The 20,661-nt window shown below is 34.1% G+C and overlaps 1 protein-coding gene across 2 annotated transcripts in view; it reads left to right on the forward strand.

Annotated features, from left to right (window-relative positions):
• The first annotated feature begins 259 nt into the window (after positions 1-259).
• The window catches only part of LOC124369809 (homeotic protein ultrabithorax), a 306,869-nt gene continuing 286,467 nt past the window's right edge, over positions 260-20,661 (forward strand). For both annotated transcript variants that reach the window (XM_046827921.1, XM_046827922.1), the window contains exon 1: positions 260-1,576. In XM_046827921.1, coding sequence (XP_046683877.1) covers positions 907-1,576 — 670 coding nt within the window. In that variant the 5' untranslated portion in view covers positions 260-906. The remainder of the gene's footprint in view (positions 1,577-20,661) is intronic.

Below are 20,661 nucleotides of genomic sequence, written 5' to 3' on the forward strand. Positions count from 1 at the left end.
CGCAATTGACACCCCCATACCGATCAGACGGCTAAAATGGTGGTGAGGAGTAGCGAAATGTTCGTTTATTAGCATGTTTAGAGCGCATTCAGAGGTAGTTGAGCAGGGCGCCGAGAGATAGCGCTGGCTGCGGGAGGGGGGCGAGCGGCGCGTTAAGGACTATTTTATTCCGCGGGCATTCACTATGGTTGCGCCGGCACTAACAAATACGACGTGATTGGTCCATTCCGAGCGGCTCGCCATCCTCCACGCTATCCGTCATCGCCGCGGCGCGCTTTCCCTCATCCATTCATTACCTCTCTCCCGTTTATCTGAGTTCCGATTGTACCCGCTGTCCGCCGCTCGCGCTCCACCGCTTCACCGCTCGAGTCGCAGCAGCTCGACAGTCGACGCTCGGATCTGGCCAGTGTTCTCCTACCCTCGGTTCTGATCGCACGTCCCTCGCGTCTCCTCCGACCCGCGAACACGCACCACGACACTCGAGTCGTACGGTTTTATCGCCGGTTATTATTGCCACTATAATACTTACCGGCTGTTTGTTTAACTACCAGTTTACGACCACTCGGTGGCGTTTACGACGTTTTTACGGCCCGATTCGTCCCGCCACTTCAGAGGTCGCCCGACCCTCTCCGGATTTTTATTGACTTTTAAGTGACTCGAACTGTGACAGTGCCACCTGTGAGTAGAGTAGAAGATGTCTCTGTGATTATTCTTGTGTCGGTGTTCCTAGAATCTCGTGACATTGTTTAAGATGTCCGATTCGGATCGTTGGAGTGCTTGAAAATTCCTTGATAGGAGTTTACCCTCTCGAATTTGAAAATATATGAGTTTTTCCCTCTGAACAGTTACCGGCTACTACAGCCGGTCCAAGGCTTACAAACGGAGATCTTCAGTGATTACGAGAAAATGAACTCTTATTTTGAGCAGAGTGGCTTCTATGGAAGTCACCATCATCAGACGGCCGGGGCTGGTCACCACCACGACCAGACCGCCGCAGCCGCTGCAGCCTACCGTTTCCCTCTGGGTCTGGGGATGTCACCGTACGCGTCCAGCCAACACCATCACCACCATTCCCTCCACCAGTCCAGGCCACCACAGGACTCTCCTTACGACGCCTCGGTCGCCGCGGCTTGTAAGCTCTATTCCTCCTCTAACGACACACAACAGTCCAGCATCAACTACAGCACTTCCAAGCCCGACTGCTCAAAGTCCAGCTCAGAGTCCGCCCACCAGAACGGCTACGCCGCCGTGGTCGCCGCAGCCGCCAAGGACGTCTCCGTCTGGCAGAGCACCACCGGAGGGTCGGCCAACTCCAACTCCCTCGTGGGCCCCGTAAGGCCCGCCGCTTGCACCCCGGACAGCCGTGTCGGCGGGTACAGCTCGGTAGGGTTGGTCGGAGGAGATCCTGCTTCCAGTCCAGGAGCCGCCGGAGGAGGAAGGACCTCCTCTTCTGCGAGTCTCGGAGGCTCCTGGAATACTTGCTCGCTGAACACGTCCTCCAGTCAGCCAGCGGTTCCCACCCAATTGCATCAGCAACCTGCCAACCACACTTTCTACCCTTGGATGGCCATAGCAGGTAGGGTTGTCACCAGTGCTCGAAGATATGATTTGTCGCTTATGTATATGTTCCCTGTCAAAAGTACGACAGAACACATTTGGTGGTCGTGTCATCCGAAAACTGTGAATAGCATATATATATAGATTTAGTGAGCATTTTGTGAGGAATATATTCACGATCGCAATACTATAGAAACAACTTATAACTGACATTGGCTCCTGTACTCTCTTAGCATCTTATTTATTTGTAGGAGGTTCTTTAACATTTTGAGCAGAAGGCGTTGCGTCGCTGTCGTATTTCAAAGTCCTACTTGGACTGCAGTAGTTATGAATAAAATGAAGCTAACTTACTATTTATAAGAATTTAATATTGGCTTTCAAGCACCGATATATAAAACCCAGCATTTTCAACGGTTGGATAGACAACTGAGGCCTACAGTTGAAAATGCAATTGACGAAAGTGACACATAAACTTACACTGAATGTCAAACTAATATATATTAGCTGATAAATAGTAGTATTGAAACTTATCTTTTGTATATGTTTCGCATGTGACTTATCGTTCGCTACCATATTTACGATATATATTAACAAATATACTTTTTGCGATTTCTTAAGAATAATCATAGCCCCAACCAAACATTTGTCTCATAATAATGAGTGAAAATTTAGTTCGTAACCTAGTTATATTAATATGAAAGAGACGATTTAATCTCACTTAATGAATAGATTTAACCGAATTTCTTAATTTTAAAACCTTACTCACCATCATGCCCTTTGGATAAAATCATACAATTATTTTGTTATCGTGTAATGTTGGTAACTGATATAAAAATGTATACCGCTGTTATCCTGTACGATTATATTGCAAAATATGTTTTTTAGGTTTAAAAAAAAAACTCTAAACGTATTTATTTTTAAAATGCAAGCATGACACCTTTATTTTATTTTGATTTAAATGTTATCCCTAGTTTAATGTTCGGAAACGCATAGAATATTTGTTTAATGATAATGTTTGATGGGTAAACAGTCATATGACTGGACTGGTTTCATGCAGCTAAACTTATTAGAAAATTATAGAGGTTCATATTTCTAAAAAGATATCAATCCGAAATTGTGGAAAATGCTCATCAAAATTGTCCACATTCGCCTTTCCCCAAACAGTTTTGGATAAACTTAAAATGATGTTTTTCGTAGCCTTAATATAACACAAAATTGATTTACTACCGTGTCCAAGTTTGTATTTCTGCCCAATTATGCCTTAAGCATATTCATATATACATACATTTATATATGATATATGATGTTTCATATATCAGTGGATATGATATTTTTAAATATATTATATATGTGTTATATCAATAGACTTTATAAAATTAACATTTATAACGATATTTTACGAAATAAAAATATTTGTTGTAGTGATACCAATAATATAGTGAACTCGTTCCATTTATGAGAAATCCAAAATAAGATACACGATTAAATACTTTTATCAAATTATTTGTGAGATTCAAACTTATAACGAAATTTAACAATGCATAATAAATACACTATACAATTAACGTATTTGGGAAAATAACACATTTATAATATTTTAGTTTATTAAGAGTTCAAAATTTAAGTTTTAAATTATATTTATTTATCTTTTCGGGAAATACAATCCTCATTATCATAGTAGGGAAGAGAAGATTCTAAAATCAAAATCATGTGATTAAAAAAAAACGGTGCCAAAATTTAAAGTTAATTCTTTTTGTAGAATGTTTCACCTCTGTTATCAGGGAATAAGTGAAAGGGATTAAGTAAAATGGACGGGACAGGTTGCGGTATATTCGCACATTCCAAATTGCTATTAAAACCCAAATTATTAGGGAGTAGCAAAAAAATTACTATTGAACGTACTGACACAATTTTTATTAATCCCTCTAGAGTAATTGAGGGTTAAAAACGATATGGGACAATGAGTGTACACTACTGATCTATTATTAGGAAATAAGCGATACATTAGTCATTCAACCGTACTAAAACGAGGTGGCAACTACGTCCAAGTAACTCTACAACAAAGCTAAAACAATCAAGCATGTTGAAGAGGTAATCACAGAGATTATGTCGGACCGAGCTCATAATTCTGAGAACGTTGGGTCGGGCGGGCCGGGGCGGGCCGGTCCGGGCCGGACGCTGAGCGCTAGGTGCTGGCGTGAGACTATAGATTGAATCTGGAGCCGGCCCGGGCGGCCTAGCGAAAGTGAAGACGAGTTAGGATGGCTAAAAGCCTTATTGAGGGCACGTTTGATCCGGTGGCCTTGATCCTAGGGCCCGGGGGCTCATCCCGATCACCGTGCGTCCCGCCATGCTCTTGTGCGCGCCCGACCGAGCTTATTCAATACAACGATCCTCTGCTGATAGCTCGCGATCGAGGCTGATCTCAAGATCTGATCTTCGAGGTGTCAGCGGCAGGACCGTCTGGGGCACGGCAGTTCGGTCACTCCGGTGTACCTATAGAAAATCACCTGTACTTCGTAGGGAATATCTGTAGAATAAGAACTAAAAAGTTCATTATAGAAAATATAATTTCGTTGTGTAATGTATCACAAATAGGAAACATTTTGCAATTATGATTTGACAATGTGATGTCGGAAAGTGGTCAAAATTAATTATTGCTACATCTAAAACAGAAATGCTAAATACTTAACATTACTAAATTGTTTTTTATTTATAAAATATTACTTTATAAAATAGGTTTCAATTATATCTTGAAAATATTAATTGGAATGCCTCATCTTTATAAAAAAATACTAACTATCAGAAAGCGTAATTCATTAACAGAAATTGAAAATAGTGCGTTACTCATTTTTCTTCGCAGAGTAAAAATGCTTAAGATCCTATAAGTGGCCGACACAATTTGTGGTGTGCGAGCATTGTCTGAGTTGTCCAAACAAACAGCGGGACGCCTGAAGGCATCCGCAGATAATTGATGTAGCCTATATACTTGCACCGTGCACCGCGCCTGCCACGCAGCTACGGTTCCAGGGGAGTATAATGGCACAGGCCACCCCTATACCTCGCAGTCAGTGTATTATAACGACATTACGTCAGAAACAGCTGATTGTTTGACCCAGTTCCTCGGTGAACGACCCCAGCAGACCCTCCGTCCATTCCCGGTCCCGGCCGACCCCATTACGACCCTAATGGCACCTTCAACCCCGAGCCATCTAGGGGCCACTGGGTGAACTAAGTGTTGCCTTACAAGTGGCGGTATCTTAAAGCTGGCGAGCGAACTAACACAGATTTTTTGCCAACACGTTTTTTTCCCGTGCCTGTTCACATATTATCAGTGAGTTAGAAATTGCAAACGAATTTTGTTTTAGTAAAATATTATTTAATTCATAAGTAGAATATAAAAGTGTAGGACTTCCGGATTGCTAATTGAACGGAGACCGAAAAAAATAATATGCTCTAAGAAATAACCCGATATCAAGAAAGATTTAACTATTTGCAGTATCTATAAAATACAATTTATGTTTAGTTTAATAATAAATCCGTATTCAGAAATGCAAGATTGCGGTAATGTAAGCTAAAGGAAATAAAGCTAAATACTATACAAAAAGGGATTAAACATTTAGGGATTAAAATTCCTTTAGTCAGTACATTTTTTATGTATAAAAAGGAATGCAATGCGTATTGTAAATAAAAAGAATTAAAAAGCGTTTAAGATTTTTTTAAACAGTAAATATAGTAAGTTAAAGCATCCATTTTAGTAGTTTTGAATCTTTTTGTAACCTCTTGCTTTCCAAAAAATAATATTACTTTAGGTAATTTTTAAGTATCTAAACGTTATAGATCAAATCATTTTATTTCCTTCCTCGAAATATTAGGATCTAAAATACGTATGACAGCAAAACTATTCACGTCTTAAATATATGAGTACTATGCTGTATATTTTGTCTTTACATATTGAAATTACTACGTTAAATAATAACAAATAATATAATAAAATAACATCATCTACTCTCTTTTATTTTGTACTTATTAAACCGAATACCCAAAAATTTAACATTGGATTCAAATTCTAAGCAGGAAATACTTTTAAACACTTAACTAAGGTAATACTACCACGAAGACCACCCATCAAACATTTATTTAAACAACAAAAATTAATAACAATAATTAAAGATGGGGTTAATTAATTCCAGGACGAGTTAAATGCTAATAGATCATCCTCAAGGAAGATAAGCAGATTCAAAATGAAATCGGGATTGGTGACGTAATACGGGTCCAAGTGAGCAATAAATAACGCCGAATATATGGAGAAGTGGCGGCGCGGACGTAGCTGCGTGGGGCAAATGTTTTTAGTTCGGACAGTAGCGCTTGTCCAGCTATGAGTTGTGGCCTTCGCTCTCCATTACCACTCGATTATCTCGAAACCAGTTCGACCAATCGATTTTATAATTGATACATTTTTGATTTTGTCAACTTTTTACTTTTTTACCCGTTCTAGTGAAGCATGTTTTGAAAGATCTTGGTTCATATTCCAGTCTGTACCAGTCGTTTTATTTCATATAAATATAGTACATTTTTTTACTTTATTGAATAATAAGAACCAAAATGTCTAAAATTTTCCCATACCTTAAGCGAGAACATAGTAAACTATTAAATATACGTTCAATCAAATGCCAATTTTTATTACAATAAACCAACGCAATCCTAAAAAAAGTATTAATTTTAGTAAAACCATTAAAAATCATAGAAATATATTATCAGATATTAATTAAAAGGAATATTATGAATAAAAATACTAACATTTCAACTACTCAATATCGCATGTAATATATTTTGTTTACTTGTAGTATTAACAACTACTGTCTAGGCCATAAACATGCAACAATGCATAAACAATTGCCCAAACATTTTTTACAACACTGTATTTGTGCTCATAATATAATTATAGAGTAATACAGTAGGCCTATTTATATATTTTTTCTCAATATTAGAGACCACGCTGGACATTTTTAAGGTTTGGAAGTCAGTTACATTCAACAATTTTGTTAGACTATGCTTGCTTAACTTACACTAAATATTAATTTCACGAGAACATAAATTTTACACTTGTAGGGAAACCTCTAATTAAAGAGCCAATTAAAAGCAAAGTGACTGATGAGAAGGCCTTAGTGCAATGACAAAAGACAGGAAGGCGAGTGATAAGTTATCAGGTGGTGTCAGAGGTGCTAGTGACACTAACACCATCTATAGTGGCGCGATTCTTTATTATACCACAAACTATTTGCTTGCTTTGCCACATTTTTTGGTGGAGTCCTAAATCTTTCTGTTTAAGTCGTGTGTCACATTTTTAATTTTTAATGTTTAACAATGTTAAAATCTCTTATAGGGCAAATTTTACTTAAATAAAATAATCGCATTTGGATTATTTTTTAGTTTTCTTCTATGTTATCATAAAGTATTTTGCAGGTACTTTTCAACAGTAGGAGTGCAATTAATTGCTACAAACAAAATATAAGTTCTAGTATTTATGAAGGAAAAAATATAAGAAATAAAAATATAAAAACTGTTGTACCATTACGATTTGATAGGATATTTTAGCCAAAAATTTTAGGGATTTATTTTGTACTAACTAAATATAATCAAAATAGACTAAACAAAAATTAAAACTTTTATCGTTTCTTGACAAAAGAGCATTTGGACACATCAGTTTTATACGTCAATAGGCTATACGATTTCTTACGATATAAATATTTATGGCATGATCAAAATGCTATTATTAATACACTTTTAAATATCCAATAAACAAAATAAATAAAATTAGATGTTGTTTATCATTTTCCAAATATTTGAAGCAGTTTTATCTCTGATATTTTGAAATTTGATTTGTGTTAGATTAATGAACCTAAAATAATCTCATAAACATACGTAAATTTTATAAATGTTACAACACTGGCTTTTAACCATACATATTATAACATATAACATAAAAGTGGTGTGAATAAGAACACAGGAATCCCACGATGAGTAGGTAAATCACTCGATGATGTATGGTTTAATAGGTTAATGTTCTAATTAGCAGGTTTGTGGCCGGCAGGTGCTAAATTTAACCGTGATAACTTCGAGATAACGGCCCGCCTGAGCTTCTTTGACGGCCTTCGTGATTTTAACGTAGCAACTGCCCTATTAACATTAATTCCAACACTAAACCCCTTCTTCTCATACACTCATATTCCTGCCGAGTCGTCATTATGATAAATAAATTGCACAGCTAAACAAAATTATCAATTTACTCCATAATTTATCCTTTGCGAATTTTGTATTTTAATGTATTCCTCAAAAATGTATTTACAACTAAATTCAAAGCGATGAATCTATACAACTAGTCACGTAAGATATTCTTGTTCGATGTATACATTTCTGCAAACAATTAACCGATAGCAACAAACTCATTCGTATATTGTTTTACATTTTGTCGGTTTGGTTAATATAATAGTCTAATAGCCTTAGTGTTAAACATATTTTATATGACAGTAAATAGCATAAAAGTACCGTAATGAAATGAAATGTTCTATACGTATGAAAATTCGTGCCTAATTTAAAAATGGACAATTTTGCTTTAAAGTACGTTATAACAAGTACAGTTTTGAAGTTCGCTGGAGTCCCAGCATTAGTTCGTTCTCAAACATGTGAAGAGATTTATTTACCAGGAGCCTTGCAAACTCACTCGCCTAGTAAAAACCGGAACCTGCTAAATAGCGATTCTGTGATAATCCACTATTATTTTACGAATATTCATAGAGCCAATTATTTCTTTCTCTCTCTACATGTAATCCAATCTGGTGTAATTGTAATGTTGAAGGTAAATTGAATACGCCTACCATTATAATAATTGTTCTTGACCACAGAGATTGTTAAGATGATAAAAAGCAGTTTTATAAATATACCTTGAAAATGCATCTCCACTAGCTTTGCTTTTATTAATAATATTACATTAGCCGCACACTACTAAACTTGTGCACGAAAATGTAACAAATTGTAGCTTTTCATAAGACCAATAAAATTAAAAATTTATGAAACGAATTATTACAAACGATTATAACAATTAAATTCCAAAAATAAAACAAAATAAACGATGAAAATTACCATTGCCAGGCGCCCCGTACTGTTAGTAAAGCTACTTACCATTCTGCAAAAGGTGCCAGCTTCTGGGGGTACAGAGAGAATAATAATGGCTCACATTCTCGTTCGATAGCATCTTGCAGTCAAGGTCGTCTGTAAGTTACGGGCGTTTCGGGCGTACTTTTACTGTCGTACTCACCGGCAGCGGCGGTCATGCTTCCCTGGTACCCCCCCGCCCAGCTGTAAATTGGTTCTCGGGCCTTCTGTAGACCCTGTACGATCTGCAGCCAACATTATAAGCGGACAGGAGAATTATTTTACGGCACTGTATTCATCTTAATATTGTCACCTCGAAAATTGCTATTAATTGATTAGCTTCTGAAATAAATAAATATTATAAAAATATTTTAAAATTTGTATTCGACATTTATAAAGAACAAAACTGTAAGGTTACATACTGAGTTAAATTACATAATTAATGTTTCTTTAATAAGCCTAATAAAGATAATATTAAAGCGACGAACAAAAATGTTTATGGCAAGAAAGTCTATAAAACGCAACAATTTAATAAAATATTTTAAACATTATTGTCTATTGGTCAGAACTTAATTTATAAAAAATATGTGTGTTTTGTATCAAAGACAATTTAAACGATCAAACACGTCGATTACTGTTATTTGCTGAGCTTTCCTCGTTTAAAATTAGCGAGCCAGACTAATTTAGCAGGTGTTAAAAATAACATTCCATTTATGAAATACTATGGTATTTCACAAATCGCTCATTTACCAATATCTAAATTAAAAACTGTCTAGTATTTTCAATGAAACCCTATAAATTAATTATTGAATTTTTAGAATATCGATTCAAGTTCTGTAATATAAAACTTAGTAGACTACTTACTTTAGATAACAGGCTACAGATTATACAGGCTACTACGATAGTCGAGTGATTTAAGGGGAAATATAGTGGTTAAAAGGTTTTAATTACAATGTGTACATAAGCACTGAACATAATAACATGAACAAATTTGAGTGTATTCTCTAAATAACGGTTATTCTTTTTTTATACAGAAAAAAAACTTTATCATACCTTGAGAAAAAGAAAATCGTATAAAATCCGGATGTAATGATGTTGACGTAAGTGAATTTGACGCATGTATCCTAATAAAATAGAGAATGATAGACAAAAAGTTTATAAATATATCAAGAGAATCTATTCATACTGAATTATTTGGGTTTATTGATGTAATCTAATATTACATTTGTACCCAAAAAATGGGCTCAGGTACTGCCGAATGTGAATGTTGAGTTTAGCTAAAGTTAACTTTTAGCTTGGTGCAGTGTCTGAAATCCGATGCTGTCACAGACCTGACTCCTGAAATCTGGAGTCATGTTATGTGCACGCTCGAATGTTAATCTAAGGATGCGAATACACATACAGTGACGCAAAACTATAAATGCAATTCATATGAAATCAAATGTACCAATCGCATGATATCGTCTCACGCTCTGTGTATTGTATTCTATATGTTGCATCTATTTTACACTCGCACATATGCGAAAAGACGAACATAGGCCTACTCGTATATAAGTCGTTTTCTAAATACAGGCTCTGTGGTCACTGCATTATTTTAATTATAATGAACAAATATAATGTTCCTGATTGCAACCATTTAGGTTTGACTATTAGTGGACTACTAATTATTAAAATTCTGGGAATTATTAAAATTAACATTTGTTTTGGTTAAGCTGACTCCTACTTAGAAGATTCAAACCGTTGTGTTGGTAACGAAAACTGTAGTAACAACGGTACGTCATTATTGAAATATGACATAAAGTTCCTATACTTAAAGATTCCTGTTTTGGAAAGATTTTTTGAAACGTAAGGATATGTATACAAAAAGAATTTCTTTTAAGGGGAGCACTTCGCCCTATCTTCGTAATGTTAACATAGGTACACTTATCTCAAGAAACTACTTGAGGTATCTTCATAATTCTTTTTTTCATTTAAAAGAGGGCTTCTAGGGGAACACGTGGAACCAAAAAAAAAATTTTTTTTTTGGCATATACCCTAAAAGTTATATATTTTTGTTTTAACGCTTGTCAAAAACCAAATATAAATATGTGTATATGTATGTATATAAATATTGAACTCAGTGAAATGTGATGTTTTTAGTGGTTCCACATATGTAAAACAGTGCTACAAAACATACAAAAAAAATTTCATATTCCTACCATTTGTAGTTTTTGAGGAAAAATGTACTTTTGTATTTGAAAACCGCAACTTTCGGGAAAAACACAAAAAACGGAAAAAAATACTGCTTTATTACCTTTTTCAGTACATTCCAGGTGCATAGGCTGGCTGATCTCCTTCCTGCTCCTCATATTCATCCTCCAGACTTCTTTTTAGTAAGTTTTTCTTCTGTCTAATTTTTTTTCTCTATATCTTTCTTGAGCTTTCTCTGCCTTCCAAATTCGCCGCCGGTCAAGCTTTTTCATTGCTGTAATAAAAATGCTGCCCTGGTGACACTCCTATTTCTTGAAATACTTTGCATTTGCCAATGTAGCCATCATTAAAAGCTTGTAACAGCTTCATATATGCCAAATTTCAAAGTTTTAATCTCCACAAATGTTCTTTTAGGTATGTAGGTCCAAATGACATTGTTGAGGGACTCATTGGGATTTTTGAGTTTTTTCCCTTAGTACATTTGCCCAGTAGAGTTGGATTGGCTAGATCTTGAAAAAATAGGTTTAATAAATGTCATTAGGTTTTCAGGCAAGTGAAAATGGCTGCCATGATCATAGTTTTCATTGGATTTTACGGCTTTGCGGTACTTACACCAGGTTTCTTCATCATCTGGACATAGTCCATGTTGAGGCCTTTCATTAGAAGACATCACATGGAAAAACTCTGCCCAAATGGCTTTTTTCATGTCTTCAACAGAGTTTTGTGTTGCGTCTAATTGCCAATCCGTAGTATTTTTGGAGCTGAATAATGGCAGGAATCTGTTAGCTTGTTCTTGCCGCCAAGTCGTGAGCCGTCAGGGAGTGTTTTAGTCTTAGCTTTTAGATTTTTTAATCTCGATCCCATCCGTTTCTGGACATGGCCTATGCATTCTATCTTTGTTATGGCAGTATCACCATAGGGCTTGGCTTCGCATACACTGGAGTACGCCTTGCTGTCTCCATCACCAAGGTATTCAAGGTAACGAGCCTCATACAATGCCTGCGAGCGCTGAAAAAATTGCGACTGCTCCAGCAACTTCCATGGCTCCACTAGAACCTTCAAAGTTTGCGATACAGCCATCACCATGCGTGTTGTTTAGTCTATTAGTGCATCTGCAATATTTAGATAAAATCTCGATGTCTAGGACCTTACCGGTTGATAAAGATGTCACTGATACCACTCCATTTAGTGAAAGGTGACCCCGCTTCTGCCATGAGCCATCAGCAGCTATAGCGAGGTCTCTGCAACCATCATTATCCGATACAGCTTCTTGCACAGCACTTTGCATTGACTTCTTACACACTAACTCAGCAATTGAACCCAAGTAATGCTCATGTTCATGATATCTCAAAGGCGGAGGTGTAAGATTCATAAAAGCGCAAATTTTCTCCGCAGCCACTCTACCTTTGCCTATGTTACGCATAGCATAAAACCAAACGAAGATTTAGGTCATAAAATGTGTTAGGCCTATCAGACTTTGCTTCATTCTGATTAGTGTTAGGCCTGACTAATTCAGAGTTTGTCACAGTAATAGTGTTTTCACAATCAGAACAGCTGACTATAATTTTTGATGCTAGGCCTAACAATGTGTTTTACTTTGTAAACAAGTTGGCCATGGCAATTTTTACACACTGAAACGTTACTAAGAGCCTCATTCAACAATCCTATATTAACTATTACAGTTTTCAGACTCATCATTTTCATTCAATTGGTACTGTTTCAAAAAAAGGACTGACCTTCTTAGAAGATGCACTTTGAGGTCTTGGCCTATCCACATTTGGAGTATTGGTACCTCGATTGTTACTTGATCCTGAGAAACTAGGCCTGAGGACTAGTTGGAGGGTTATGTTGATTTCCTTTGAAAACGCGTTTCTTGAAAGCAGGCTTTGAACGTGGCATTATAAAATTCACTACACTTATAACAAAAAAATACTCAGAACTCTCCACTAAACTCACAAAAAACCATAATCATTTACGTAATTTTCACTCTCTAAAACAGAAATGTCAGTAACCAAAAACATGTATGCTACCTAGGTTATAAGCAATGGTTATAAAACAGATGTTTTGTTGGTTAGTGTAAGTTGTTGACATAACAAACTGTCACTGCCAACCAAATCTATGAACATGACTGCAACGAAGTAGTACTATAACAGCACCATTCAAAGTGTGACTGCTACAGGCCCGAAACTGCCTGCAGGCCTATTTAAAAAAAAATATTTCGGGACACTTCTAGTCATCATAAAAAAAATTTAATACCACCATTGTTATCGGGGAAATTCCAAACTTTAATAAAAAAAAAAAAAAAAAAATTTGTAATTTTTGAGAGTTTTTACGAAGTGCTCCCCTTAAAACGGTTATTTCAAGTATTTATTACAAATTCGGTTATTGTTTATTGTTTTCGATTAAAAGCAATATAGTTAAAGAATTTACTAGGTATTTCGAGTGGCAACTAAATTTAGTGCTACGGATCTAAACAAAAGTATGCATTACAGAGATTGTATTAGAACCATTTACCAACTCTGCAATAACAGTTGTGAACAGCGCCTACTACATCCTTCTAAATCTTGCCTTACCGTTTAAAGTCTGGGATAACAAGAAAGACACAATGCATTAACAATCAAAATACTATTCCTCCTTGTAAAAAACATTCAGACGTAATTAATATCAAGTATTTATAACGAATTTAAAATAATTATCACAAGAAAAATATTATATAACAATTGTGTGTAGCATTGTTGAACAAGTGTGTTCAGAAATTCATTCGAAGTATATTGTTAGGCCAAAGATAAACTATTTTCAATTAATTTTATTAGTAGTAAAAATATTTTTTACTTATACACTACAACAAGTACTGAATTCAAGTAAGTTGAATATCTAGGCTATTTTATATACAAAATGAAATAAGACAAAACAATAAATTTTATATGGAGTACAACATTTAATTCATGCTAAAAATTATAAACAAATTTGTGAAGGAAATTAGCGTTTGGTAAATAAATTAAATTCTTCTGAATAAGTTAGGATTTAAATGTAAAATGTATTACATATGTAAAAGACTGTGTCTACGCAGATAAATATAAGGAAAACTTTGAATATCATATAAATAACGTGTTATTTATTTGTCTTCCGGAAAATATCATATTTTAATATGTCGTAATATAGAAATCAAAGACAAGAGCCCAATGCTTCAGTAAAGTAAGCAGGAGTAACTACTAGTACGCACCACAGACTAGCTAATGAGCCACCCTCGAAACACCAGCGGGTGGGAGGAAGTAAAGGAACGAAATTGAATGTAATGCGTCTAAAGTAATGATTAATTACTTCCTTACAAGTTACAGGCTCCGTCATTGTTAACAATGGGTCAAAGTTAAACAGTGGCTGAAGCCGGAGTGGGTAAAGAGGTAGCATTTATGCCCGTGTGTAGGTGCTTGTTTTAGTGTGTGCAGGCTGGTGAACATGTTACATCACGTCATTGGTAATTGTCTGACGGATGGTGCCCCTTTGTTACTTTCCACATTCCTTTATTGTCCCTTAAGTGATCGTAGTAGGTAACAGATAGGTGGCATTGAGCCTTATTTAGTTATTAAATTCCTGCAACACAATTATTGTAGATAACTTTTTACTCTTATTACTTCAACATGTATAGAGAGAAGTAATATGTTATGTGTAATTGTACATATCAATGAATAAATTTGTTTATTGTTCATTTCACAAAATAAATGTAAAACATTTAAAATGTACTAAAAGTTAATAATACGAAAAACATATCCTTGTGTAAAAACTAAACAAATATCTTAAAAAGTAGGCAAGTAATTTAATGTAATAGTATCAAATATCACAAATAACAAACTAAAAAATACACACCCTAGCTGGTCTTCATACAAGGTATTCAAACATTTTTGAATAATTACTATCATTGAAGATTCATGAGGAATTTTTCATGTAAAAACTTTGGCAAAATATTCTAATTGCTCATCTTGTATTGTGAGAAAAATTTTTAAACAAAATTTCTCATTTCAATATTGGTCGAATATAAATAGGCTATAAAATAAAAAACACTATTAAAACAATATTAAGGATTAGTTTATCTGGAACTATTTTGTATATTTAAACCTAAAGTGTTCCAAAATCAAAGAACTACTAACGGAATAGTGCGTTGTTAGCCATCACAAAAGTATTCATATCGATAATGCTTATATTTGTCAACATGCACTGGTTTGTGTGTCTCAGCAAACATGACCTCATGGTTGATGATGCAAATCCGTCTATTACCATTGGATTTTTTAGAACCAGATGTTTTTAATATACTCGTAAGTAGAATTATTCCAAATATGTATTCTTTATATCGTTTATATAAATTGCGAGTCTAAAGATATTTAATTTTTTTATTTAAGAGAAAATACATAAAAATAGAACGACTTTGATTTGAAAGACATAACATCATAAATTTAGTCCTGTACAATAACATTTAAAAGTCTTAAAGAGTAAACCTGGCAAACGGGCTTGTTTTGATATAATTAGTTAGTCATGATAGACATAAAATAATCTAATGTTCTGTTAAGTTAATTATTTATTTAACTTAAGTTTAGACTATATTCGAATCAAAGTACGATTATATACGGCTTAAATTAAAAAAAAACCTCTGCTGTATAATCCGCAAAAAGGAACATTAAATTAATACTATTATACTTGACTAAATATTAAAATTAATAAAACATAAGAATTTGATTTAGTTTACATTCGCTACCTATTTATTTCATACAAATTACATAATGGCGTTATTGATCCTGTTTTGAATAAATAAATGTATAATTCTCCAGGTGGTAGGAATATATGATTCTTTACTGTACTTAGTCCACACTAATTTCGTTGAAAAAAGCATAGATTTCTTAAAATATTTTAGTTCATTGTGTGACATTTAGCCAAGGTAATTAAAATAATCAAGTAGCGGTTTTTCTAATGTCGGTTTCCTATACTAATACCTCCATTATTAAAATTTATGATAGCCACTGGAACTTCATCATCAATAAAACTATCGATGGAATCGCCGATAAGGCTGTGGTAAACCAATATTGATCTTTTGTCACCCTGTTCTTAAAATACCTGACACAACAATTGGATTAGATCCGACCAATCATTTAGCAAGCAATAACCAAGCGCTTCCCAATCATCGACGTTGGGTACGGACGGATATAGATTATATCAAGTGGTTATCCTTGAAGTTACTTGTTTGTTTTAGCCTCTCTTCGTCCCCCCTTACAAGTATTCCCAGATATTTCTGACACTGACATCGTGATATATCACATTTCAGGCATGCTTCGTGTGTGTAACTAATATTTCATCAAATGAATTATGAGGAAAGGAACGGGTGTTTGCTCTATTCCCTTTGTAAGTCTTAGAAATCATATCAAAAGTGTTACGGGGGTCAGCAAAGACTGAAGAAGTAATAAGGTATCGATATCGAGATAAACCGAGTATATACCAACAACCTTAAGTCCACAATGGTGTATATTGGAGGCCAGCCCGAAAATGCTACATTTGTTTAAGTTTAATATATTTTTTATGCTAGGTGATAGAATTTCTCTGTGAAACAGTATAAGAGATTTTAATTTCAGTATAGACATAACTATATTATCTCAAAGAAACGCTTATAAAGCGTAAAATAACAAAATGTACGTAACAAACAAAAAAAGATTGACATATTAAACATTTTTATCATTAAACGAATTTCCAAAAACATTACTCGCCGAAGACGTACTGGTGTGCTAAAAGTTTTGTGCAGTCGTAAATCAAACGAGCATTCCGTGACGCTAAATTGATAATTAACTCGAGTTATTATGCGTAGGAAAGTGCAGGTGGTTATTATTGCATACCTGGCAGTAGGCTATCGGAACACTGCGATAGCTGTTTGTTAGTCTTATAACTGATTGTTAGTCTAGTGAGTAAACGGTAGTTAGTCTACATCGGGATAGGATTACTACCTGTTTGTTATAGCCTGTGTCCAGCAAAATAATTACTCCAATCTACAGCTTTATTTCAAGAAAATGTTATAATTAATTCTACATAATATAGGCTATGACGTTTCCAGTTTAAATTGCAAAAATATATTCGTTTCGATCCAAATCACTTTTACAAAATAAATAAATCAAGCATACATTTTTAATTTTTATGACAACCAGATTTGTTCTTGGTAAAATTCCATCCACCCTAACGAATTGCATGTGCCTAATGTTTCCGTACAAAACTATAAAATATAATACATTTATTTTTTTCAAAATTGTTCTTTACTGTATAACAAACAAGGAACATATTAATTGCTTATGCAAGTACTGCACCTAAAATAAATTATTAATTCGATATTTAACATACTGTATCTTTTCATACTAGTTTTCCAAATACTTATAATAACAAATAACAATTTAACACCTCTGCTCACAAACTAATAATAAGTCCTAATACATTTCTCAAATAAATTTCTATATCCTCTTTATTAATATTTGTATATACTGCAAAAGAATTACACGAATGGTTCACCTAGAACATGTTTTTAAGTTATTTATTAGGATGTAAAAATTGCCCGAGCTTTTAATTTTTAATAATAATAATGCACAGCTTTTTTATGAGGACTTTTAAATTTTGTTATGATAATATAAATTGACAATATATTAAATAGTCTTTAATAGTAAATCACAGTTATATGGGATATTTATAAATGAAGAACTATAAAATTTTAATAATTTACTTCTGCATACTTAACAATAATTCGAAGTATATTTACTAAAAGTAATATATTCCCCACTTTAATGTCTATAACAACACTATGTGTAATATACAATGTGTAATCGCACAATATTTAAAATAAGAGTATACGATAGGACATTAGTGAATAGTTAACGTTCGATAACAGTTATGGAGTAATTCTTAAAACAGTCTTGATATTTATTCAGCAGAAATGTCAGCAATGTGCTAAATAACGTGTTAACGTCAACCATTTCAAGGTAGACTACTTGGCATTTAGGCCTGCTGGGAAAACTGAAGAAAACCCAGTACTCCTGTCTAGCTTGGGATTTGAATGACAAATGTATGGCTAAGAGTAATTAATGCACGTAGTAATGCATGAGAAGCTCGCAATATAGTTTTTCATTCAATTTTCGCATCAGAATTCTTATATTATGTGCACGTGTACGCTGGATTAAATGTAATTTGCAAATGTATTTATGTATGTAATTTTATAAATCGTATTTATTTGCCGTTGCATACCGGTTATTAATTTAAGCAAAGCGTAGAGACATAACCAATTTTCAGGTCATGGTTGAACAGTTTAATATTTTTCTACTATACTTATTTAAAATGTAATTAATACACTAACGATGATTTTTATTACTATTTTATAACACTTCAAGCAGTAAATAGGTCACAATAGATACATTGTTATACCCGAATGTGCATACGTTCCATTGGATCGGTATCAGAATGATGACGAGGTCCAGTACGAGTGGAAGTGACTGTACTGGCCACCACCCCTCTGATGACGGGGGTACTGGTGTGCGCTGTGCAGTGTGCAGGTCCGCTGCATGTACTCCGAGTAAAGTCCGACCTACACACTACTAGTAGCGTGACCTACTCACATCTCGTTTTGGAATTTGGCCACCCTGAATGGGCCATTTCCGGTATTTCCTCGGCTTCTGGAACAAATGTTGATATTTCCGGTGACACCTCGCGTTACGTCCTCTAACTTACTCAAATCTGATGGAGAGTGGATTATGCCACAGCATTTAAACTTAACACAATTAGGTGTGTAATCAACACATGCTGATAACATTATTCTTCATTTCGTATATCAAAGTGGTCCATTTTTCTTTAATAACAATCTCTTTTTGTTCAATTGGCATATTAATTTGAAGCAATGTTAGTTCATTATTTTGTGATATTACGTATTTGTAGCCTACCCTTTAATACAAAAACGTTGCCTGTACATTATATTTGATCATTCTAAATCTGTAACATCATCAACTATTAAATCATTATCTATTATACATGTTTCAAAAGTTAAAGATTATTCTATAACTCATTTGAAGTTAATTTTTGTTTTTACATGTAAAATGTTTGCTTTCTTACAATATTTAAAATGTAGCCTATTCATAATTTTTTAATTATTCTCCCGCTTTTACATTAACTCAGCATAACTATCAAATCATGATATATTATACACGTTTAAAAACTAAAAATGTTTGAAGTTATACCATTGTTTAGTTTTTTTTTATTACATGTGTACACTTGTGGTATTGGAAAAACTTTGTCAGTACATTATCATTTAACTACTCTAAAGATTTAATACTAATCCAACTTAACTATTAAACAACTATTTATTATAAATGTTACCAAGATTTAAAAAATTTAGAAAGAATAGTATTTGTGGTGCTGTAGCTATAGTTCGTATTTTAATTTTTACTTGTAAGTAGGGAATTAAATTAGTTTTAAATTTAACTCCCTTTTTTTAATGAGAATATTTCAAAACCATAAAAACTTAGATTTCTTAAATGTTGATAGGAGTTTTTATTGAAATTTACCAATATTTTAAAATTATAAAATTTTTAGACCCGGTTGAATCTGAAAATAATTGTTACCCTATAAATAATTAATTATCGGGGCGGAACAGAGATATTTTGGTGTTTATTATTATGTGAGGGTGTGCTGGCCAGCGGAGCGCCCCTTGGGCACCGGCAATCAATAAGCGTAAGCAAACCAGAGCTGTAATGCATCATGCTAAACCCTACACCGCACATGGGCCCCGACACCGCAACACTCGCGGAACACCCACCGCCTAGCTTAACTAACCTAAAATGTCCTCAATAAACAACAAACAAGCCAGTCGAAATAAATGTTTAAAATATAAAATCCAGTAGTTAAGAAACTCAAAATTAATTTTCTTAAAAAAAGCAACAGAATTTCACAAAAAAACAGGCTACATCAAGGAGAATTGCGTTACAGAGTAGTCTGGTCGTACTAAAAAGCTTTTCACACATATGTAAAACTTTTCCATTTTCAAACATGTATTTTAAAATACAGTTTTTTTTATTTTGCTACTGTAACATATATTATTGTTAATTAATAACATATTAATTAATACCACATATACATTTAGAAGTATTTTCTTTAATTGTGCTTTGATATACGGTCTTGTTACAAGTTAAATTTTTTTATTCGAAAGGTGGGCTGTATGAAATGGTTATCTAGGTCTATCTCTGCACATTTAAAATTCAAAAACCTTTTTATTTGATTTTATGAGGCAATATTATATCATTAGATTGTGGAATTCAGGAATTATTTTTATAAGTACAACGTAATAATTATAATCCTTAACATTTAAAAATTTCACACTTGTTAATAAATTACGAAGACACAGGGGAACAAAAGCCGTCTCGTGACTAAAGTCTTATTGAAAGAGTAATAAATGATAAAATGAGTAATAAACGTCAGGGATTGTCTCCATCTTTACACATAATTCTATTAATTATTCCATCAGATTTTTTATATATTTCACTTTGTTTAGTGTTTCTTATAAAGGATTGACTTATGTTAACGCACAATATCTATCAGTAACTCTGTACAAAACTAGTGCATGTTGACGTTAGCGTGTCCTCAGGAATTTAGAGTATCTGACCTTTACTGATAAGCCGCTGCACCTTTCCGCTAAATAAATGACATCATCCTTAGAAACGGTGCCGGATATGTGTGATAAGCCTCTGTCATCTGTAG

The sequence above is a fragment of the Homalodisca vitripennis genome, chromosome X, assembly GCF_021130785.1.
Source record: "Homalodisca vitripennis isolate AUS2020 chromosome X, UT_GWSS_2.1, whole genome shotgun sequence".
NCBI lineage: Eukaryota > Metazoa > Arthropoda > Insecta > Hemiptera > Cicadellidae > Homalodisca > Homalodisca vitripennis.